The 26333-nt window shown below is 35.4% G+C and overlaps 1 protein-coding gene across 1 annotated transcript; it reads right to left on the reverse strand.

The window, feature by feature from the left end:
* Nucleotides 1-3231: 3231 nt before the first annotated feature.
* On the reverse strand, nucleotides 3232-25560 carry LOC147070296 (cytochrome P450 9e2-like). Its single transcript, XM_085949941.1, has 6 exons — nucleotides 25547-25560; nucleotides 23089-23252; nucleotides 20388-20531; nucleotides 17839-18044; nucleotides 14537-14771; nucleotides 3232-3386 (listed from the first exon to the last, which is right to left on the reverse strand). Exons 1-6 carry the CDS (start codon nucleotides 25558-25560, stop codon nucleotides 3232-3234), a joined length of 918 nt encoding a protein of 305 aa, XP_085806067.1.
* Nucleotides 25561-26333: the final 773 nt, after the last annotated feature.

Below are 26333 nucleotides of genomic sequence, written 5' to 3' on the forward strand. Positions count from 1 at the left end.
GTTTTTAGTAGGTAAGGGATCGTTTCGTCCGCCTGGCGCAAGATTGGGGCCTTTGTGAGTAATTCTTTTAATTTGTTGAATGCAGATTGTTGTTCGTCACCCCATTTCCATGGAGTGTTTTTCTTGGTAAGGCCACTGAGTGGCCTCGCCAATTCCGAGAAATTTGGTATGAAGCGTCGATACCAAGAACATGTCTGTAAAAATGTCATGGTGTGCTTCAGGTTCTTTGGGGCGATCATACTCGAAATTGCGGTAACCTTATCCGGGTCCGTCTTCACTCCTCCTCTTGTAATGATATGCCCTAGATATTTGACGCTGTGACAGCAAAAGTGACACTTCTTACGGTTCGCACTTAGGTTGAAGGCCTTTAGTCGTGTGAACACCCGGTTGAGATCTGTTAGGTGGCCTTCAAATGATGGTGATAAAATTATAATATCGTCTAGGTATGCTAGGATGCGTATGTCTGGTAGTCCTATTCGGAATCGATCTATCAGTCGTTGGAACGTAGCCGGCGCGTTTCGGAGGCCGAACGCCATTCTTTTGAATTGATATGTTCCAAATGGTGTGATAAAAGCAGTCTTGGGTCGGTCTCCCATACGTATTTTTATCTGCCAGTAACCAGCTCGCAGATCGATAGTTGACATGTGCTTACTTTCTTTTGCGGCGTGTAATAGATCATCTATTCGGGGTAGCGGGTATGCATCATGAACTGTGATAGAGTTTAGTTGTCTATAGTCCACACATACCCTGATTCCTCCATCTTTTTTGGGGACCATAACTACCGGTGCTGCCCATGGTGATTCGCTTTCTTCAATTATTCCTTCTTCCAGCATCATGTCGATCTCATGACGTAATACTGATTGCCGGGCTGGTGAAAGTCGATATGGTGCGCTCGATATAGCCTGCTCGGTGGTGGTGTTGAGACAGTGTTCCGCTTGCCTAGCAGGTTGTGGACTGACCTCAAATACCACCTTATGGTCTTTTAGTAATTTTTCCAGACTTTTTTGCTGGTCGTTTGATAGGTTTTCCATGGAGACCATTGCCAGGTCTATATTTAACAATCTTCTTTTAGGAGATTTGGAAAAGAGGGTTCGGTCGACTGTCGTTTCATCGTCCAGTCCCCGATGAAGGTTAACTTGAGCGTCTCTCATCATCCGATTAATAAGCCGAGGTGAATAGCCGGTCAAGCCATTCTGGTTTGGTGGAGATAGTGGCGAGGGGCTTAACATTCCTCTCTGTACCTGCTCCAGCATATTGGGCGCAGTTATTTCACTAACACCTGACGCTTTTTGTGGTGTACCTGGTATTGGGCTTAATTTTCCCCATTGCGTATGAAGTGCTTTTTCTAAAGCCTTATCGACAGCTATTTCGATGCCATCTCTTGTTTTTTGTGGAGTACCTAGCATTGGGCTTAGTTTTCCCCATTGCGTATGAAGTGTTTTTTCTAAAGCCTCTTTGACAGCTATTTCGATGCCATCTCTCGTTTTTTGGGGAGTACCGGTTATCGGGCTCAGGAGAATGTCCGGTCCGTATACTCCAAACTCCTCACTTAGTATTGGTTTCTCTGTTGAGAGGTCGGTCATCATCACCTGAGTGTCTGAGGTTGTTTCCCACTCGCGTATTGTTTTTTCACTTTCCAGGTCGTATTTTCGCGTTGGTTGGTCTAAAAAGTGCCAGGTCTGCTGTGGTAAGTTGAGCACCATTGCAGCATTTTCAATGAAGTCAACACCCAGTAGAGTCCTGTTATCTTTGCAGTTTAACAGTACAACGAATGTTGTCGGTATTGTTCGTCCTCGGAGCTTTATTATGGTATTTGTTTTGAGGATTTTTTGTAGATTTTTTATTCCATCCGCGAGTATTATATTAGCATGTTCCTCATGAAATGTGTGTCCCTGTTTTTTCAGTTGCTTATATAGTGAGTCCGATGCGACGCTCATCTTAGCACCTGTGTCTAAAAAGGCTGTACCAGTTTCAGTACCGATCGAAATTTTGATAATTGGTCGGTAGCGGGCCTTGGTGTCATATGGTCCTTGTGCATTAACTGCACAGAAACTTAGTTTTGTCGGTGAAGGTGGTTGTCTTTTTTGGCAACTCGGGCATTTGGATCTCATTACGCCAGGCTTGCCGCAGCCGTAACATGCAAACTTGTCGGCTATGCGTGTCTCGATGTTTCGTTTGGTTGGGTTACCGTTATTTTTCCCCTTTCTCCGGCATGTATCAGCTTGATGTCCCTTCCTGTAGCACACCGAACAGAATGGATCTGGCGTGTGGTGATTCTCATCTGGTTGCATCTTGTGTGATTTTTCTCTCAGCTTGTCCTCGATCTCTCGAGCCCTTTTGACGAGATCGTCGAAACTTTTGATAGTGTTTCGCGGCATTCCATCGCGAATCTTTATGTGCAATTGACCAAATATCATGTCAATCTGCACTGATTCCGCGTGTGCCGGGGCTGGGAGTTCTGCTAACAGAGCTCTTTTCTGGTTGATGAATAGATCAGTCAGTTCGTTTGCTTTCTGACTGATCGTGCATAACTCTGTGTATACCTTGTACGCGTGCCTTTTGGGTGCAAAAGCGTGCCTAAGCCCCGCCATTGCATCCTCCCAGGAAGTGATGGTATCTTTCACTCCCATCCACCATGTAGCAGCATGTTTCTCCAATAGAAGCTGTAATCCAATCAGTGAATTATACTCGTTGATGTGTTCGATCGTCCTGAACACAGTCGCAGTTGCGATGAATGCTTCCACTTGGCTGCTATTATTGGTTCCATCGTATCTTGCTGTACACTGCGCAAAACTTCCATGTTTTGCGTCTTTTGTCAGCTCTTTTATCAAATCCTTAAACTGATCGCTTGTCAGATTTACGGACGCCATTTTCACTTTCAGCCACTAGTTGGGCGCCAATTTATAAGGGTAGGTGTAGGTACTCCTTAATAAATATTATAAGGGTTCGTTGTATTCTTTGAAAGTATAACTATGGCAAAACCTGAACTCGTACCTACCTCACCACAATAGCTCACTGTACACTGATAGGGTTACGGGAAGCCGCTTATACCATTTTCAGTGTAAACAAGACTATTGCGTTGAGCAGGGTTCAGCAAGTATAGCTCACTGTGGTCTGATAGAGTTTACGGAAAGCCGTGTATATCTTTTTCAGAACCAAGCAAGACTAGTATGCTAAGTCAGGGCCAAGCTGGCCCAAGGTTCACTGATTTGTTCAAGGCCGTGTGGCGCCTTATATTCCCAACCGGGCGACCCTCTCCTTGCCGGCCAGCCGAGACGCCGGCGCGCGCAGGTAGGAAACGCCTCCATGGGAAGTGCCCGTGTGGGCTGTAAGCGACGGCCGCGGTGCGAGGGAGAAAGTATTCGGGGCAAGCGAGAGGTCCCGCGCTACAAAACTTAAAAAAAGGGTTGCATTAAGCCCCTTTATAAGGCTATATTCCATTATCATGTATAGCACTGCCAAAGAAAATGTCTTGCATATAAGTAAAGGTATTATTTCTACAAATAATTATTATAAATAAAATCATCGAAATTTCTTCTAAAATATTCCAATAAATCTTTACCATGCGTTACAAACTGTTCCCTATTATTTTAAGAAACCATCACAAAATATAATATTCTTAATAAATATTTTTTCAATTCATAATGCAAGTAATATTTTCCTTTGTTTTATTCATCTGTTAATGTCATCATTTTTCTACTCCAAATAATATTTTTAAAATTGGAACATCACATCAGATCCAAGCGTAATTCAAGCTACATTTTTTTTGAAAAATGTAAATTTATTTATTATAAGATAGTGCCACATCCGGTGTGGAATCAGTTGAATCCAATATAGATCTCTACCAGCATCTCTACCTTTCCTTGAAACCCCGGTTGAATACGTTGATCATCTGTAGGCAATGGCGGCTGGCTCTTTAGGTCAAATGGTCAATGACCCTCCAAAAATAAATATCTTACAATACAATATATTGTAAGATATTTATTTTTATTATGTACAATGTCTTATAATATTATTATCGGCTAACGCGTCAACTCGTGACGCACGCTACATATTGTGCGTGTTATCATACACACGTATCACGCTCGGTCGCTGTAAAAGTATACCTTGAGTCAATTGAGAATTTACCGTGATAAAATATTTCTCTTTCTTTCTCATTTTTCACATGTGAGACGGAGAGAAGCACAAAGCCTTCTTATTATTTTGTTGCCGCATTAGGCGTAATTTAGTTCATTGCCAAAAATGAAAGAGAGGTATATTTTCAATGTGTCACAATCAAACAGATATTAAACGTCGTACTGATAGCCCCGCGATCTCAGCGAGCGTGTGTTGTTGCGTTTTAGGTGTAATATTTTTGTCTGGTAAACCTTTTTATACTTATTTGTTATCGCTTATTATCTCAAACTTCCTATTGTTGTCTGAAATTTTCATATGTTTGTATCTTGTTTGCTTTGTAGTTTAGTTTAAATCCAACCTAAGAGTAATACGCATCGACTGCATTCATTGTGTTAAACCATTGTGTACAAGTTACCGATTAAAATGTTATCTGCTATATTAATCATAAAAGTTACCTTCTAATAAAATCAATGGAAATATAAAAAGTGTTTATATATAAATGATCCCGCCTATCCATAACAGTACACAACACTTTTTCTGACAGTGACAGTTTAATGAAAAATGAAACTTAAAAGCTACGGAGTTTTTATTAAATGTGTTTGATTGTCTAATGTGAAAATGGATATTTTTTTGAAGGATAAGTACCTATAAAAATTTCTAGCACTTCTTCTATAATGTATGAAAAGCAAATTTGCAATACGTCTTTTAAGTATACAACGAAAAGGCAAATTAAAATAATATATTCAAAATTGACCTACTACTTTTTCGGACCTAAAGCCGCCAATGTATGTAGGTCCTTTTTTACTCCGTCCAGCCACCTGAAACATGATCTCATGGCCCGTCGATTTCCCTCTTACTTAATTAACGTCCGACGCTGATGATCCATGCTTTGGATCTTTATAAATTGCATGATATACAACTCATCGCAGGCACTGTATAATTCGTAATTAAACCAGCGTTTCCAGCGTTTTTTCACGGATTGGCCCAAAGATCTTTCTGAATACCCTGACATCAAACACCATGAATTTTTAATCATCAGTGCAGCTGAGAATCCATTTCTCAGCGTCGTATGACATAATCAAACAAATAGTATATGCCTTAAGGGCCCACATGCTCTGCGTATGTCAAAATGGAGCTTTTATGGTATTTTCAGAGCATAACCCTGGACATTCCTTAAACCTTGTAGATAATCTATTTTTATAATTTTGAAGCCTCATTATCCTTTATATTTATTTTAAACATTTGATGACTGCATAAAGTATTTTTATTACATCAAATAGTATTTTTTTAAACCTCTCGCTCTAATGTTTTAGAATATAGTCATATTTCAGTACGTCCATATGCAGTGGCGTTAAGATTTTTTAGTTTTATTAATTTTTAAACGCATTTACAACCATTACTATAATTAATGTTAACATTATATAGTGACATATTTACGATAAAAAAAAATATTTTATAATCTTTTTGATCCCAAATTTGACAAGAATTAGGCATTTTATTATTTAAAAAATGGGCACGATTAACACTTTTGAAGATAATTCTAAAGATACTGATTATAAGCTATATCACCATTCAAATGTGATAAACATCTTACGAATAATGATTGCTTTATAATATTTATTGACCTAAGAATAAGGTAGTATTTTTTTTGAATTACGCCATTTCTATTGGCATTTCCCAGTGGTTAAGCTACAAAAAAGAACATAAACTGGCCATATTCTAAAGAAAGATCCTCAGGAGAATTTTCGGGCCCACATTGGAAAATGGAAGCTACAGGATAAAAATGAACCACGAGTTAGAAGGGTTAATAAAACATGAAACGGAGGTGAAATTCTGTCGATCCCAAAGACTAAGGTGGGCTGGACACGTTGAGAGAATGCCTGAGCACAGGACGCCAAAAATCATGACCAAGTGGATCCCACAGTGGAAACGGTCTAGGGGCAGACCAAAGAAGAGATGGGCTAACTGTATCGAAGAGGACTGGAGAAAGATGGGGAGGGCTGGAGACTGGAGAGGAGCAGCCAGGGAAAGGAGCGTGTGGAGGACAATTGTAGAGGAGGCCAAATCCCGCCCCGGGATGTAGTGCCGAGAAAGAAGAAGAAGCTACAAAATACGGCCGTAGCCATAAATTGACAAACGATACATGAAGTAGGGAGTAAGATCATGTTAACGCGCGTGTTTGAACATGTACCGTTCAAAAAAAATCGGTTATGTACATTTTACTGTGTTTACATTGTACTGTTTTGTCACTGTTCTGTTTTCTGTTTTGTCCGGTTACCCATTAATACGTATCAATGTTCCCTAATAACATATACAGTATACATAATTTATTAATACAATAATTATATTACTAAGTTCAGTGACCAATATCTGTTTTTAAAATAATGATCGTGCAATATGGTTCGTACATACAAAAATCGAGAGAACGAATATTGTTGATCAGGATTTGGAACTACAACTTTGGAAGTACAAGTAGTTCAGTAGAAAAATTTAATATGTTTGTCAAAGTATTGAAATATATTCCTATTTACTTTTTCATTTATATAAAAATAGTTTCATTTATATTAGCTACTAATCCTAACAATTATCATTAATATCACCTTGTAAAAACAAATTATACTTGATGTATCAATCTGCCCCTTTAAGTGTACCTATCAATAATTATCAACAAATCGGTGTTATCACTAAATGAGTTCTCGTAAGCACTTGCGGTCAAATTAATACAATATTGATATATGACGTAAACGTGTGTAAAATTTTACATACTACATACCTACAACCATGGCTTTTTTGTCCTGTAACGCGGTGGAACGTCGTTCCGGCACCTTTTTTCGTGGTATTTTTAATGTTTCAAAACCAATTAGATGAAACAATGTTCGCGCATACATAGTACAAGTTAATTTTCCTGAATCATCTCATATGAAAAAACATACATATCCTGCAAAACTATCGCGTTTGATTATGTGCATTGAATTCTATTACCATGTCTTCAAATGAATGTGAACGCGAATTTTTGCAAATGAATCTAAAAATTATTACCCCAATTTGTAGCTTTGCTTGCTTTAGCTTGCTGTAGCTTTGTAGAAGACCAAAACAGTTTCGGCACTTTTGTTCATCAAACTCATATCGGACCACCTTTGACACTTTTTAATCTTTCAAAATACGTTGATCGGTGGTTGATCGGTGGTTACTCAGTGGAAGACATTCGGCCAAACCATAGAGTTTAACACTAAGAAATGAAATCGGAACGATTTTCCAGACGAAAATTGGACTGAACTTTGGAAATCACCGTGACCAATACAAAAGGGGGGCTGACAGAGCTCTAGCCTGGGGGATCGACCAGATAAGTGAGATAAACGTACATCACAAATTTAACCGTTCTTAAAAAATCGACTTTTTTCTCGGTTAGGTACATGTTCAAACACTCGTGTTAATATGATCTTACTCCCATTATTACTTCATTTCTTATTTGTCAATTTATGGCTACGGCCGTATGTTGTAGCTTAACCACTGGAAAATGCCAATAGAAATGGCGTATTTCAAAAAAATACTACCTTATTCTTAGGTCAATAATTATTATAAAACAATCATTATTCGTAGGATGTTTTATCACATTTGAATGGTCAAAGATATAGCTTATATTCAATATTTTTAAAATTATCTTCAAATGCGTTAATCGTGCCCATTTTTTGAATATTGTTAATATTAATTTTACTAATGGTTTTGTAAATGTGTTTAAAAATTAATAAATCTTAACACTACTGCACATGGTTGTACTGAAATATGACTGTAATCTAATACATTAGATCGAGAGGTTTAAAAGAATACTATTTTATGTAATAAAAATACTTTATGCAGTCATCAAATGTTTAAAATAAATATAAATGATAATAAGGCTTCAAAATTATATAAATAGATTATCTACAACGTTTAAGGAATGTCCAGGGTTATGCTCTGAAAATACCATAAAAGCTCCATTTTGACCTACGTTGGGCATGTGGGCCCTTAACCAATGTTCTGATATAAGAGTGTGATAGGAAGGTAAGTAAATAAACATTAGTTCCATAAAAGCATATTAATTATTATCATTTATTATAAACAAATATTATTTATATTTTTAATTTTATTGATATTACGATTTCCATTATGAAATATTTCGTTTCTTTACACCAATCCAGAATCCGTTGACAGATGGTAAACCGATGATGTGGCTGGCGATTTTCAATGGATATTCTGATTTAGGAGTTGCAATCAGATCGAAGTTCCTCAGAAAATAAAATAGCATGAGTTTTAATTCCATTAATGCAAATCGATTGCCTGAAAAAAGAAATCTTATTAATCGGGTGGCAACATTAACAGTGGTCGAATACGTAAGTGGAATGCGTTCCGTCAATGGTTACATGCAAGTTGTACGTATGCATTTCATCGTGGGACACTTATTCGTGCGCCGCAGTACGTGAAACATGAATTCGTATAACATTTTATCAAATGACGAGTTCTTCGTTGAACATTTCTCCGTGGAATACATTTGTACGTATCTTACAAAATGCGGCGATAGTTTGCAAATAGTACTGTTCCAATTAGATTAACCCTAACTTAACTTAACCTAACTTAACCTAACCTAACCTTACCAAACCTAACCTAACCTCAGCTAACCTAACCTAGTAAAGACATCTCCACATGTCGTAGCATACGTACAAATATACTCCACGGTGAAATGTTCAACGAAGAACTCGTCATTATTTGATTAAAAATGTTACACGAACTCATGTTTCACGTACTGCGGCGCAGGAATAAGTGAGGCGTCTAATTCCAAAAAGCGATAAGTCCACATTTAGTCAAAATCGAGAAAAAAAATACGCACGGATTCTTTGTATAATTTTACACAATATGTACTGATCTTTAAATTCCAAAACGCGACATAACCCTACGAAAAAAAATATTTTAAGTCTCGATTTATTATAAAAAGCGCCAAGTCCATGTTTCATATTATTTAAAGCTTGGTTGATTTTGCGCGTGTTTAATTCAACCAATAAGGGAACGTTCAATATTGAAAAGGGCGTCTCCCATGCTGTAGCATCTGGTAAACTCATGACAGTGCCACGGAAATATGTGCCTTATGCGGAGTAAATTAAAAAGTGAGCTACAAATAGCGCTACGTCCAATTTTATTTTGCCTATATTTATTACATTTAAGAGTTTATCGGCTGAAACAAATTGCCATTTGGTTCTAATTTTGACATAGAATACAACGGAAAAAATAGTCTCACATAAAAACAAATAATTGAAGCTTGAAACATAAAAACGTTGTTTCCCGAAAATATTGAATTGTGGACTTGTCGCTTTTTGTAATTAAACGCCTCACGTGTCCTGCGGTGAACTGTTTACGTACAAATTTCCGGATACGTCCGTCAATACTTTTGGACCGATATTTTTCTTCCGATACAATACCATTAGAACATGTGCAATATTTTGGCCAGTATCTTCAACGTACATATTTTTAATTTAAAATTTGCAACATATATACCAATAATATAATAATATGTGAAATAGAAAGTGTTTTGTTTTAACATTATTTAGACATTGTTCGCCAATTGTTAATAATTCAGGGCTCGAAATGACCAGAACGCACCGGAGCACAGCTCAGGTTCATGAAATCTTTAATATTATCGCTGTCTAGTGGAAAAAAAATATTTGACAATCTGAGCTAGGTAGGCCATAACAATAAATTGAACACACTTATTATTATAAAATATACATAATATGTTGATATTCTCAAAAAATTATCAAGCGTTCCGGTTCGTAAAATTTTTCATTTAGTTTATTATTATGTAAATAATTTGACAGTCATGCAGTCATTTCCGTCAATGACGTCCCCAAGCAAACACTTAGAATGTCGGCATCTTTCATTTTTAGTTTCAAATCGTCTGCAAATTTGTTAGATTTGGTTAGACCTTAAATAGACGAATACATCAAGAATTGCTTAAATTTATATACACACTCTACTGACAATCAGATCATTTTCACGAAACCTTCTTTTTAACATGGTGGTTTTAGGTCTGTGATACTTGCAGGTTTAGAGGCACTCTTGTAAAAATGTTGCCAAAGTATGGTGTGGCAGACTGGTAATCAATTTGCGGCAAAATTAACGTTAATATTATTAATTATATGGGTACGTTATAATAACCAAAGTAAATTTCCGTGATGCCTTAGATTTTTATTGCGTCGCTATTTCTCCTAAGTTGTCGGCTAATGTTTAACTGCTTCATTCAGTTTTATGAGAAAGCCGATTCTTTGTCCCTCTTTTTATTTAATACCTCTATGGTAATATTAGATTAACACGACCATTCACAAAGTTTTCGAAGCAGAACCACCTGAAATAAAATTACTAAAGACCTATCATATTATTATTATGGTAAATCAATGGTGTCTTACCTATGCAGCTTCTTGGTCCGACTCCAAACGGCAAGAAGGCAAGTGGATGGATAGACTCTTTGTTCTCATCGGAAAATCTCTCAGGTATAAATTTTTCTGGAGATGCCCAGTATTTTGGATCAATATGAATCGAGGTTATAGGTAACATTACTCTGTCTCCCTTGAAAAGCTGAAAAATGACAGAAACTTAAATATTATTCTGTATTAATTATACATATTAGTCCAGTCAATAAATATATTGTAGAGTGCACGGAATATTGCCCATTTGCTCGTTGGCTGCCAATTATCGTTGAAAATTATCGATTTTCAATAACGTGTGTCTCGGAAATCGTTGGAAATTCGACAAATATGTATAGAAACAATTTTATAGGAAATTTAATTAACTTTCATTTTTATTTAAAAAAATTTTTTTTCTAAATGCACCGTTTCCGAGATGTAAGCGAAAAACCAAAAAAATGGGACTTTTCGACCGCCCTTCCGCCTTTAGCTCACCTCCCAGGGGCAGGGACTGTTTACCTACTAACTACTTTTAACGAAGTCAAAAATTGTGACATATTCCAAGCACTCTATACCCATCTTTTGAGCACTCATTGACTGGACTATATAACATAAATGTATCTCGGCATTCGTTAAACTTGGTAGATTCCGATGGTCGGGTCATGTAGCAAGATTGGACTCCGGTGGTTGGACGGTGTCAAAAAAGATGCTAAAGCGGTCAGGTGCATACATCTGGAGGATACTGGCCGAAGATAAGAGGAGATGGAGGACTCTAGTGAAAGCGAATATGACTCGCATACCTACCTACATACTTAAAAAAAACAGTAAAACTTTTCGAACAAGTGAGATTCGTGCACACAGCGATTGCTCTAAACTCTAATTTATAAAATGGCGTCACAGGTATTCAATTGTGTTTGATTATTCTGTCACCACACTTCATGACATTTTTTCGTCCTTTAGGTTTTTTTTATTATGTATGTACGCTATTTCATCCAATGAACTATCGACTTGTGTCCTCCTTGGCGACAATGCCTATATTATTATGACTATTATTCTAATCCCGGCTCTACATTGAAGGCAAGCTGGTATTGAGGGTGGAACATCGATTGCTGTCTTCAAGAAGGCTAGAGACCAACATATGAGATCATTATTACAATCAAAATGGCAAGAAGCACTTTTAAATACATGAAACATGTCTTCTGCAATCGAGACATAGGATTGGGGTTAAAGGAATTGATCACTAGAAAATATGAGTCTTTTTAGATGTAGCTATATTGGCGTACGATAAGGATTTACTGGGATGATCACATTACCAATGAGGAAGTTTTAAAACGAGCCAATAAGAGAAGAGAATTAGTCATAGCTACTATCTAGCGCAGAAAGGCTACAAACTTTGGCCATATTTTTCGCAATGAGAAGTATGATATTATATCTAGCTTAAAACAGAGATGCATGGCCAGAAGAAGATTCTCTTTGCTAAGCAATCTCTGTAGGTGGCCAGAGTTTCAAATGAACCGGAGTGCTGTTACAATTCGTTTAATCGGCAAAATTATCGCTCCTCCTCTCGTGGAACAATAGTTTTACCGTTTGAGCTAGATATGTCAAAGAATCTAACACACTTATTTTTATAAAACTCACATATTAGATAACTATGTTAATTTTTTCAGAAAATAAACGAGCGCTCCGGTTCGTAAAATTTACCATTTCGAGCGCTGTAAATGGCTCAATATTCAAGACATTGTTGACAGGATACGACTGCTCCAGAATAGGGAGATTACTACAATTTGGTTGCCTAACTTTGACGGATGACGGCGTCAAAAGGAGAGAAAGATTTTTATATTAAGTTTTTGGTTTCATTGCATGTGCAATTTTGATTATCTTCGATGTAAAGAATATTGTGATAGCTAACCACAATGTATTTTGTAGTAATAAAAATTAATTTACCTGCATCCCTGGATGACCATCATGTGCAGGTGGAAGTTTATATGGCTTTGTACAGACTCTATCAATCGATCCACCAGTTGGCCAAAGTCGAAAAGTTTCTAAAAAAAAAAATTACTTTATTCATTCGTATTTTGGGGTTTGTGGTGGAAACAATAAGGTCGTTGTTGCTTGTAGGTTCCAAAGAGGGAGTTTATCGGTCGTTACAAGAATAAATAAATACAATAATAAGGATGACAGCGTGAGGTTATAATCGCGGGTACGAATGTACTGGTGAGATCGATACATATTAATTATATTAATGATCCGAGAGACTGGACTCGAGTGGAATGATGGTTGACTATGTCGAGTGAATGACTCGACGTGTGAGTGAGGATGTGTCCTTCCTAATTATATAAATGCAGTGCATTATATTACAAGACATATTGTCACAATTAACAAATCATAACAGACCCTATTGATCTAGTTATGATTGAGGAAATGCTGACAATCGTTTTCTTTATACTGTTTTGTTTTGACAACAAAACGATATGATTTCTAAAGTATCGATCACGTATAATAAGACGATAAAGTAACGCTCTATAATTTTCCAAAAAAAGTATTGTTGATTTTTTTCGTTACATACGTATGTACTTTTGATGCAACAATAAACTTTGAACTTCTTTTTAACAAAGTATACCGTCAAAAATTGTACTCGTATTATTCTTTATTCTTACTTTATCTACCTCCCATAAGCAGTGCATGATACCTCTACCACCAGTCGTCACTGCTTATTACTTATATTACTGTCTCGTTTGGGATAGTTCAGTTTGTTAATTAATTAGTCATAACAAAGAACATATTCACATACCCTAAAGATTCAAATTAAAAAAATTAAAATTAAAATAATAAATATCTCTATAAAATAGCGAAGAGTTGAGATGTGTGGAATAAATTACGTATTTAATTTAATCGTTTAATGAATATTAAATGCAATAATAAAAATATCATTAAATAGTTTTGACATGATATATATGTGGGGATGGTCCCTACGAACCCCTAAGGTAGAGCCGCCCCTGCCTAATTACAAAATAATGGGAGCAAAAGAAGAATACCGACATACCAGAGCATACCATATCCATATATTTAAGTTTGTGCAGGTCGTTATATGAAACCATGGCTCCATTATGGTTTTTCACATATTCGTCTATTTCTGCTTGCAATTTTTTCAGCGCCGCAGGGCACATGGTTAGTTCATGGGCTATGAAACTTAGTAACGTCGATGTTGTGTCAAGTCCAGCAAATAAGAATACCACTACCTGTGCAGTGATTTCATCTAGGGTCCAATCTTTAAAAATAAGGCACACTGTTATTAAGTCCACAGAACAGAGTAATAAAGTTAACTGCGAAAGTCAATCGCTATATACCAAATCTGGGCAAACTATGGCCCGCCAAGTATTTCTGTTATGCCAGCGAGCTTTAAACTGTTTCATTCTTCTCATTAAGGGGGAAGCTTATACCAGCAGAGGCACCTAGCGGAAAAATACAAAGCTTGCAATTTGAGACATTTTGTTGATAATTTACAATTTCAACTGTATTAATAATTAATAAATATGTATCTAAAAACATTAAAAAGAAAAATATTTTTTGAAGTTATACTTCTTTTGGTGCGTTTGGGAAAACAGATTAGAGTGTGTTTTTGGCGTGTGACAAAGTTGCGCGCGCCGATGCAACATAATTTATTATTATGATTATATTCACTTCAGTCTCGAAGGTACATGCGCATGCGCATAGTGTCATTTAGTTAGTCGTTCATTACAACCAAGTAAACAGCACGTATTGTAAACATAACCAATATTGTGTCATAATAAATATATATGTTTATAAACAAATTTCTGGATACTAACATTCTACACTGTTAATTTATATACATAAAACTTTATTTATATTGGAGTGTATATTTATTTTTCATTTTAAAGATTGTGTATCAAGATTTGAGGCTTAATTAATATTAAAAAAAAAAACAATATGCAAAGTTTATTTTGGACCACCTTCATTTCATGGCTTACTTCTCTTCGTAGTTTTCCTGTCTGAAGTGTCTTCATATATGGTGGCAAAGTCAACGTCGTCAGTACTGGATGTTGTCTTCTTTTCTTCGATTATAGATCCTTTAAGGACCTGCATCATCAGATGGATCATGTCCATTCTAACGACTCCTGATTTCTTTCTGGACTCGATGATTTCCGATACTGTTGATCGGAAGAAGTTAGCCACTTTTGCAGACAGCACACTAAGCTTAAAGAACTGTAAAACCAACATAATTATAACTTACTGATATGAGTAGAAAAGAAAAAGGACGTAATAAATATAAATCAAATTTTACAGGAGACATAAAAACCTTTTAACGTGTATATGTTTTACAGCTTGCCGTGACATTAAAATAAAATTCTGTGCGCCAAATTTAAGTGTAACGCAAAATGTTATCATTACTATTTTTCACCAAATCGTAACAAGCATGGTGGCGGAGCGGTCAAAAGCTGCAGTAATTGTCCAACTTCCGACAAATATTTTTATATTTTATTTTATTACTATAAGTATTTATTAAATTATTAATTTATATTTTTAAGCTTAGTAAGACAAATATACATTAAAATATACGTTAATAAGTGAATACTAGACTTAACAAATTTACAATATTTTATTACTAAAATGTATTTCTTAAATTATTAATTTATATTTTTAACCAAATATACGTTAATAAGCGAATACTATACTAAACAAATTGACTATAAAAAATATTCTTCTATTTATAAAATATCTAAAATTGTGTATGGTTTAATGGCATAATTTTAGATATTTAATAAACATGAATATTTTTTGACTATTATGTAATATGACTTGGATTTAGGGTTTGATTGAATTTTAAAAAGTAACAAACACTATCTATAATTCAGTGATCGGTAACCTTTTGAGAGACTGTATAAAACATACATACATGTTCCAATGTAGCGGAGATACTCAGCATCAGGTTACTGATGTTTCATACTCATTTTTGATATGGTTTTTGGTCAAAGTTAAAATACAAAATGGACATAACCGTGATGTACATGATCATCAATAATATGATTTGTATATTTCTAATCTGATATTTATTATTATTGAGTTAACTATAGAAAATCCTCCAAAAATGACGGTTAAGGCGTTTTTTTCTGCTTCAATTCTTCTTTTTTTTAATTGCCGTCATAATAATTAATACATAATATCGAATGTTATAAGAAGGCAAAGGTAGTTAACCAACACAAATGAAATTTTACAAGAAGCACAAAAAACTTATTGATATAATTTTTGGTCAAAGTCAAAATATAAAATAGACATAAACTTGAAGTACAATCTGACATTATGAGGTGAATAAAAATTAAAAAAAAAAAAACAATAAAAATGATGAGTGTGTTTTTCCCACAAATACAAGCTATATTTACATAATAACTTGGCATTTGCAGCATACATCCTTTGGATACAACGTGTAATATTTAGTCGTGGACAACCTTATAATCAAATAAAACCTTTTTTGAAGAAACCGAGGGTTATGACATTTTTCCTTTTGACATTCGAAATCATTTTGTACTAAATAAAATTATAAAAAAATTTGAAAAGTAGGTATCATGGAACAATAATAATAATTTTCTAAATATGGCATAATATATGTAAATACTTCTAATAAATTAATTTGAATGCAACCAGTACGTTTATACTGAGAATAATACAACACGTTTTAAAACCATTATTATGAAGTTTTCGCCGCTTCAATAATTAATAAGATTCGACCAGTTTTACAGAGTTTATGGTATGTAAGTTGTATATATCACATTTTAACGTGAATGACCATATAGCATTGAGATGAAAAAATCGCAAAGTTTTACATGAAGCATTGCAGACACAATGTTCAAATTTTATTCAATAAAACATTAATTTGATGTTAACTGGTATCAAATATCTGATTATATAAGGCTGTCATTATTATACTAATGAGCACATACTTGCTAACCTAGTTTTAAAGCATTCAAAATGTTATATAAATACATACGATATGCGTGTATACTTAATTTACTTACCTAGGTATATATTTTCTTCTGACTTTTCCCTGTAATCCGGGGGTTTTTATTACGTATTTTTTGAAAGTTTTATTTTTACATGAATTTGATCTCAATACTATACGACCATTAATTTTCGATACAAAATCTTACGGACTGCTAACGTACACATTTCCAAGCACGGATATTGATAATTAGCATGTATTAATCAGCGACCGTAGCAGCGACAGAGTTGTTGAACGCAAGCCCGCTATATCTATGCGGGTGCGTGAAAAAATAATTATAGGACCACCAGTGGCCGGGCTCTTTAGTTATAATCTAGCTCTAAAGCAGTGGCAACCGGTGAGTTATTTTACTGGGAGTTCACTTTTTTTTAAAGTATGTTATTGTTCATTTATATGAGAAATCCATTCTTCTGTTTTTCATCGACAAAATTTTTTTCAATCACACGTTTGTTGAAGTCAGAAATGTCCTGTATCATTCTTTTTTCGATACTGAGCATATATAATGCGTTCAATCTTGGTTGCATGATGGTGTTCCTGCTAAAACTCGTGATCCGTTTGAGTGTGGAAAAACATCTTTCACTTTCCACTGATGTCATCAGAATAGTACAAATTAAGTTTAATAGTAAAACCGTTTTCGTAAATGTGTCAATAAGATTTTTTTCTATTAAAATGTTTAATAATGCGGAGGCAACATCTGATTCAGCATTATAAAAAATATCCAAACTGTAAATAACAGACAATTACTTTCAACATAATACGAATCCGCGTTCGGGGGTTTGAGCGGCGCTACAAGAAAACAAATTCATAGAAAGAAGTATTGCTATTTCACGATACCGACAACAGACGAACATTATTGCTATCGCACTCATTCTCATTACAAGATATAATTACTTGAGCGCTCTAGGAATGCGCTCCCATGAACATTGTATATTATATTAAAACACATACTTATTAGAATTTGTTTTGTATATGAATTAATGACTACGGTTATAGATCGGAACACTTTTAATAAATCAAATATTTAAAAAAAACTTTTCGAGCGGGTGTTCAGCTTTCAATTTTTGATGTTGCGAGAGGAAAAGCTCCGTCCGGCTAGACAGACAAAATTAATAATTTCCCAGGTTTCTCATTAACAAAGACCCTGTGTGCCGCTGAATGCCACGAGGGATGGACCTAAGCCGTAGAGAAAGTCTATCACGTGGCTAAATTATATGGGTCTCGATATTCAGTGATTAGGTCTTGATGAAGAAAAAGAATACGAGGTCATTGACTAACCTTCATAACCCTTGGGAAAAGAGCAAATCCTGCAGTCTTGAATATAACACTCCGTTTTAGGTTAGTGAGGTCTTTGGACATTTCGAAAAATGTATTGTTTTGCTCGTTCAGCGAATCTGACTCTATGCCAAACGCGCACGATGCTATTACGTCGTTTCCATATCTGTCGAAGAGATCCTTTAGCTCTAATTCGTAGTATGGTAGACCTAGAAGAAAAATAAAACCATTGGAAAAGTGTGACTTTTGGAAGAAATAGGTTATGGGATACGAAAAATAGATACTTTGTCAGTCATACTTACGATGATAATAATATTAAAATGATATTACTACTGACGAATAGGTAGAATGATAACAACTTATGATATTAATGAAATTTCAAAAGTTTCTAGAATCTAGATGGATGCTACAGTAATAAATCATTTTATATTTTATACATTTCTACATGCTCAAAATGTAGCTTTTATAATATTTTCAGAGCATATCCCTGGGCATTCCTTAAACGTTGTTGATAATTTATTTATATAATTTTGAAGCCTTGTTATCCTTGTGAGTGAAGTGGAAGCAACTTGAAGAGGCCTTCATCCAGCAGTGGATAGATTCAAGCTGATGATGATGATGATGATGAAATAGTATTCTTCTAAACCTCTCGCTCTAATGTTTTAGAATATAGTCATATTTCGTAGTCATAGTCAAGAATTAGAAAATAAACGATATTTTTTCGAATCGGTACATGTTCAAACACGCGCGTTAACATGTTCTTACTCCATACTTCAAAATTATATAAATAGACTAGCTGACCCGGCAAACGTTGTTCTGCCATATAAATTATTTCTAGTGAATATTTTGGTTGGTAAATAAAAAATAACGAATTTATCGTAAGTGTGTAGGGATGGGATCTATGACAGAAAGAGGAATAGAGCGCTGTAGACGATGACCGCCGTTAAAAACAAAAAAACATCAACCATTCATTTTCTCAATTCAAAATGAGTAATGATGTTCATAATGAATGAATTACCTGTGACAGGATCTCAGTGATTGTCACTTTGCAATTCGTGCATGTGTGCTAAGAAGAATTTCAATAATTCATTGTGCTCATTCAATAGGGCGTCCAGTTCGCCGACGATGCGCCTGGCATTATGCGAAATGAGGCTATTGTAGCCGCAACGTGCATCCACATGATTGATGTCCTCACCGCCGCGCCCATGAAGTAGATTTGTAAAAATGTATGTGGTTCGTTTGGCATTGGCAGCAATGAGCCTACTTTGTGGTATACTTGGCTTTTGATTTTGAACGAAGAATGGAATTGTTGACCATTTGCCGCAGTATTGTGAACTATTTCTGTTGCTCCGGACGAAGTCATTTGGAAGCATGAATTGAATGTGCGAATGGACTTCAGGAACAGGTTTGAATCTGGAACCGTGCCGATGAGCAAGCCGTTCAATGGTTCTGGTGGTATCTCAATTTCTGGTAGTTCCACTTTTCCTGATGCGCAACACATCCCGGCTGACTCATGTTTTAATTTGAGCGCATGACAATGGGGACATTCTTTGTCCATAGCACCAATCAGCACTTTCGGATGAGCGGAATATTTAATATCTGGCTCGTACTCGAATGCGAGACGAAGGAACGAAGCGGATGTAAATGTTCGATGTACTTGTTGGCGTTGTCGGTCATTTGCTCTGCGTGTGTTAACTACGAACCGGCGCGCTTGGCTTCGTTCCAATTGTCGTTGTTGATTTCGTTCAGCTCGTGCCTCTTGTGATTGAGATGCACGCAATTGCAACATGCTTACACGCACGTTTTTGTTATCTTGTTGGATTTGTTCGTCTGTTCTTTCTGCTCTACTATTTTGCATGTTTGTTGTTTTATTCGTTCGACGGCTCAAATGGCCCCCCTTGCGTCTTGCTGGCATTGTGCACTGTAATACACGCACATAAAATATATAAATTAAAATAAATCGTACAAAATTTTGCACGCACTGCGTTGTGATATGCCGAATGAAATGTCAAAATGACGCGACGCTTCTCTTTAATTCTTCTCGGACGTAGCGCTATCTGTCTTTCAACAACATAAATAATTTCGTTCTGTTTGAAATACGAACGACGGTTAAATTTGTTCATACAAAAATAATAAAATCGCGATTAAAAAATGGGAGGGTGGAGGTAGGAGAGTGAAAATTTGGGGTTATATGTATTTTTTATGCCAAATAATAAAAAAATACAAAAAAAAATTGTCAAAAAAATTAAAGAAAATTTTTCTGGATAGAGATACCCTAATCATCTAGCGGTATGAAATATACTTGTTGACCTATTCTCATACCTAACAAATATATATTAAAAAAATCATAAAAATCGGTCGAGCCATTTCGGAGGAGTTCGACCACAAACATCGTGACACGAGATTTTTATATATATAGAGATTATCTACAACGTTTAAGGAATGTCAAGGCTTATGCTTTGAAAATACCACAAAACCTCCATTTTGACCTACGTGGTGCACGTGGGCCGTTAAGGTATACAAATCATAATAATATTGTACTAGGTACCAACCTTTATTAGTTTTGTCTAAAATTTGTTTGTTTATGTAATCAACCAATCTTTCGGCGCATTGCTCAATAAAGGGAATCATAGCCTTCATTTTGGATCCAGTAAATGCAGGGCTTAGCGTATTTCTCATGTCCCGCCATTTATCACCTGAAATAAATTATTCGTATGGATATAATAATATTGAGTTGAAATTGATGATATTATATCTTTGGCTACAGACGCACGGCATTGCAGTGAACGTGCGTCGACGCAGGTCTTATTTGATTCCAAATTCATCCGATTAGAATCACCAATTGAGGGGTATAGAAGCAAAGGCAGCTTTCTACCAAAACAGTGTTTTAGACAATGACATTAATATGGACGAAGCATCTGGAAAAAAAATGACACTCACTTTTCTGTCGGGTCTGCCGAATGGCATAATCTGTTCTAACGCCATTTACAATAAAGGTGATATTGCTATAAATTCTCAATGCTTTTTGTCGGGTATGCCGAATGGTTCGGTTTGAACGGGTTCGCTCAAATGAACATTGATACTCGAAACACTGTTCTGACGCCATTACAGTAAATGTGATATTGCTATAAATTCCCGATGCGTGATATTGCATAATTGCGTGACGTCTACCTATGCATGTGCGAATGTTGCTATGCGCGAATTTACTTGCTAGCTACTGAACTGAGTGCGTTGTCCATTAATAATGTCATTGGTTTTGGAGAAAAAGCTAAAAAACTAAGTTAAGGCAAAAAACGTTGAATGCAGAATTTTGCTTTTTTACAATGTAGAAATAAGGTTAAAAAGATAATCTGTATAATAAAATTTCGCTACATTTATTAAGATATTTTAATTATAAAAGTCAATATTGCTACATTTGCTTCCAAATTTATAAGATTGCTGTGTGAAAGTTAGCTGTGTTTGCTCCCAAATTGTACCGAGCGGCCATTTTGTCACGTGAATTTTTTGTATGGGAATAATATTGAATATACAAGAATGCAGCATTTGCTTCTATTGTGAATTTTTAAAGTGATTGTTGTATGAAAGAATGCAAGGTTTGCGCCTCAAATATTGTTTTACCATGTGCATAACAAGCAGATATATATTATTCTGCATTCATAGGTTATTTTGCCATTTTTCAAAGATTGCTGCCTTTGCTTCTATATCCCTCAATTGGATAAAAGAAATCTAATTGGTGATTCTATTTGAATGAAATTGGAATCAAATAAGACCTGCGTCAATGCACGGCCACTGCAATGCCGTGTGTCTACAGCCTTACCCGGCTCTCACATCTAAACTCGCCTCGTCTGCCACACAGCCATTAATCCAACCTTCTAAGAACGTCGCTCCGGTGTTGCATCTGATGACCACGCACATCTACCTATCGACAGTCACACGTAACCTTCGAAACGTACAGATATTTGGATGCGGCGATCGGCGAACCGGTATAGGTACACGGCCGGTATACCAATTCGTAGGTGTTTGTATGCGTCCTGGTGTCTTCGACTAATTGCCTGAGAAGAATGCAACTTGTCGATTACAACAGTTGATTTTTTTTTCAAACTAAAAAGTCGCATTCGACCAATCTGCGGATCTCCATTTGGCAACGTGTGTTTTGTGAATAACGATGACGTCACGTCAACGTATTTGACACGTTGCAGGCGAGACGAGTTTTGATGTGAGATCCAGCCAGTGTTGCCAACTTTTTCTGTGCTGATTATAGTACAAAGGCGTAAAAATTATAATATTTCTGAAAAAATATAATACAGGAACATTTTTCGTCTTGAATCCCTTAAAATTATAGTATTTTGACATATTTGGCGTAAAATTGTAGTATTTTACATTTTTCGCCGAATTAAAATTATAGTATTGTATGCTATGGCAACACTGGAGCCCGATTAGAATTATCTAGGTATAATATTGGTCCAGTTCCGAGGTGAGGGCCATTTTTTTTGTAGTCATTGTCTGATTTGATTGATATTCAGTTTAGACATTGCTTATTTTATGACATTGAATACTAAAGTTAAATTAGACATTTTAGTAAATTGGTAGCCCAGGATGGCATTGGCGACATTTCAAATTTGTCTGCTTAAAGATGTCACTGCATTTCAGTAGGTAAAAAAGGTAATCTAAACCAGTGCTTCTCAAATTTTTTTATACCACGTCCCTCTAAATCAGAAAAAAAAATCAAGGCTCCCCTCCTCAAAATTTTTAGTCTTTAGTGACCAACAGTACTTTATTTACTATTTATTATTATTATAGGTACATTTTATTAAAAATAATAGAACACTTAATTTACTTGCTTGTCAAGCAAAAAAAAATTACTTCAAATTTATTACAGCTAGAGCCTACAAAAACAATTTTAAGTTATTAATTAATGCTAATTCGCAGGCTTTTCTCCAAAGTCTTCGTTGAAAGACACGACCTGTATTTATTTTTTATTACCAGTAAAAATGAACTAAATAGCTAAAAAATTAAAATAGTTTATAAATATTTACTTAGATTATTTTTCCATGGATAAAGTATGTTGACTGATTTGTATCAGGTATCGTCCAGTGATCATGTTTTTATGTTTTTTTTTCAAATACTGATATATTATTTCGCGGCTCCCTGGTAGGAGCTCCAGGGCCCCTAGGGGGCCGCGCCTCCCAGTTTGAGAAGTACTGATCTAAACGGTTATAATAGTCAGTGTTTCAAGTATGTTAAAATATGTACCTTTAAGTGAGAATAAATTATGAAAAAACAGTGGATCCGCATCTGGATCGCTTGATGAATGATGATCAACAAAATGATCGAAATCCTTCACTGTTATTTGTTTTATGATGTCTAGATCCTTCAGAATAACAATTTGACTTGTCATTTGGAAAAATCCTACATACCTGTAAAACATGGAAATCCATTAATCCAATAATTCATTTTATTCAATTCATGTCTGAATTATAACGTAGGAATTCAGTAACTCACAAGTATCGGTACGGATACGATGCAAACAAGCTGAAGTTGGCTGTATATTGTTTAACTTCTTTGAGGTTGAATAAGGAGAAGGTGGTGTGTGTTGATTAAAGAGTTTATTGCCTGGATACAGAGTTACAATAGTTGTAGGAGTAACGATAATAGTACAGTGCAATTGCGGTAAGCTATGCTCAGACCAAGCCGCGATCCGATAGTGACGACTACTGATCTATTGTTAATAATAATACTGAGAGCGAACGACGGGGTGTCGGCGGTCGAGTGATTGAGCTCGAGAGACTAGTGAGTGGTGAATCTTTCCACCATCGTCCTTCGTTATATGTACAACTGAATATTCAATACATTACAAGAGCCATTATTTGTCTAGGTTGCGATTTAATAAATCATAATAATCATTATTGATCTAGGTTATGATTGAGAAATCTGCTGACAAGTGCCCATCGCAACTTCGATTTGTTTTCGAAGTGTGTATGGTATGATTGCTACATATCTAGAGTTTGATATAATTTCAATGTAATTATTTGTGAGGATGGAGATAAAAAGGATTGTAGATAGTGTGAATAAAAAAAAAATTTCGTTTTTTTTTTTAACGGTACATGTTCAAACACAAGCGGATGGCCTTAGTTGACACGATCGTTTTCTATTCCATCATTTTTTATTTTCTTTCTACTTATATAATTTTACCATGATTCGGAGTTGGCTACCGGTTCAACTACAATTATTATTGAATAAATAAATAAGTAAAATATACCGTTCATTCGGGAAAGCATCATACGTTCTTCTGACGGAATAGTACAAATGCTCATATCCAAGTGTGACGTTTAAAGTATTTCCCGCCAAAATGTATGGTTTTATGTATTTTATTTTAGCGTTCTCAAACCGACTGCACTGTCTCTTTCCATACAAATATACTGCCAATGCGATTGATATCAATATGATTAAAAAGTCTATTAATGTGAATGCCATTGTAGATTAAATTCTGTGAAAAAAAAGATATTTAGAGATATAATAAAATTAACACAATCACTGCTAACCTTTTAATTACCACATTTAAATAACAGGTTAATTATATCTAATGGCCAATGACTCCAAACCCGCCAGTCGCGGTGTTAGCACTAAATGAGTTAATTTAGGCAATGTTACTCACACATTATAGATGTATAATAAAATCGTTATTTCTTGAATATGGATCGACAATGAATCGCTGCAGGACGATATTCGACCCAGCCTCACCAGTGTTTCTACATAACTTTCGTCGTCAAAAATATACCAGATGAGATAATGAAAGAAACCATTTGATACGAAGAATGCTAAATTTCATTAAAGTCTATAAATTCTAATAAAAACGTTATATTTTATTATTAATTCGATTCATTTGCTGTAAAAAAAGCATCTGCGCAATTTCGTTTAGTATCTTGTCCCTAGTTATATAACTACATTGAAAATTTTGCTTGCGTGTTCCTGAATATTTTTAACTTTTAATCTTTTAATCGATCAAATATATTAATATAATATGTGTGCTTGACGATTTAAAAATATTGTATTACGTCCTAGGTTACCGATCTCTGTTCTAGAGTATAAATTTAATAAACTCTTGTGATTTTTCATAACTTTCAGGACAGCGTGTTTCAATATTATTTAATAAAACGTCATCGGCATTAGCGTCAGTCACATTTTCATCTATACAAAGTGTTTCGCTAATTATATTTTCATTTTTTATTTCATTATGAACATTACTAGAAGACTCAGCAGAGAGTTCAGTAATATTTTTACTGCAAATTACTTTGATCGAGTTTTTTCCAGAACTCTCATTGAGATTTCAATATTAATAATTTTTAACCCTAGAATTCCACTACTGTGGAAAACACGTCGAGTTTCGTCCATTTTTGTGACCATTTGACCATACATATAAAATTTAAAAACATCTCATGCATATACACACTAGAAAAATCTTTTTGTAGAAAAAAAAATACGACACCCACGGGACTTGAACCTGTGTCCGCTGACTTCGCGCCAGTATACTTTTCCAATTAAGCTACGGGCTGCCTATTTAATTACGACGATTTACACTAATAGTTGTTACATGAAATGATTATCTGATAATATTATGTGCAGATCACGTCATTGCAAATGTAGAAGTTGTAAGATCAACCAATGAGCCAAGATAACCCATGTCACCATCAAGCAGATAAAGACTGCATACTTTACGTCGGCCATATTCTCCGTAATGTGATGTATGATTTCTAACTAGCTCATAATTCAGGGAAAGATAAAAAGATACAACCTCCGTGGATCAATAGCCAAGACGTTAATGATCTGATACGCCTGGCCTAAGGATTGCAATACCGAATTAATATATCAATACCGGTATTTCGGTATTTCTTATTGAATACCGGTATTAATACCGGTACTCAAAAAAGGGTCCGCTCCAACTAGATACGCTGCTTTATAGCATCACAATGCCCTTAACCGTATCGATAGGTAGGAGGACCTGCCAAAGATCGTGACCCGGGGGTCCGCTGAAGGATGTGGAAGCTCCGATTGTAGTAATTATTATATAATTTTATAATACCTATCGGCAATTAATAGCAGTTCTTACCTTTATGAGACTGTTTGTAGTAGCTTCAAAGTAGAGTAAGTACTTATATTTAATAAGTTAATTTATATTTCACAACACTTGTGTAGAAGGCATTTCCACACACAATATGACCGTACCAGACGCTTGCTAATTGTCAATAATTATATTATATTATTGTTGTTGTTTTAAATACATCCGATTCTGCGATGTCATAAAAACGACAACTGACAGAGGTAACTAAACAGAGTTTTGCTACCGAATATTTTACATTTTGTTATAATGCATGAATACGACTAGGGACATGGACACACGGCGTTGCACTCACTCATTAGAATCACCAATTGGATAAAACAAATCCTATTGGTGATTACTGATTATAATCGGATGCAATTGGAATCAAATAATATCTGCA

The sequence above is a fragment of the Rhyacophila brunnea genome, unplaced genomic scaffold (assembly GCF_057557595.1).
Source record: "Rhyacophila brunnea isolate RB1 unplaced genomic scaffold, BYU_Rbru_1.0 scaffold_22, whole genome shotgun sequence".
Classification (NCBI taxonomy): Eukaryota; Metazoa; Arthropoda; class Insecta; order Trichoptera; family Rhyacophilidae; genus Rhyacophila; species Rhyacophila brunnea.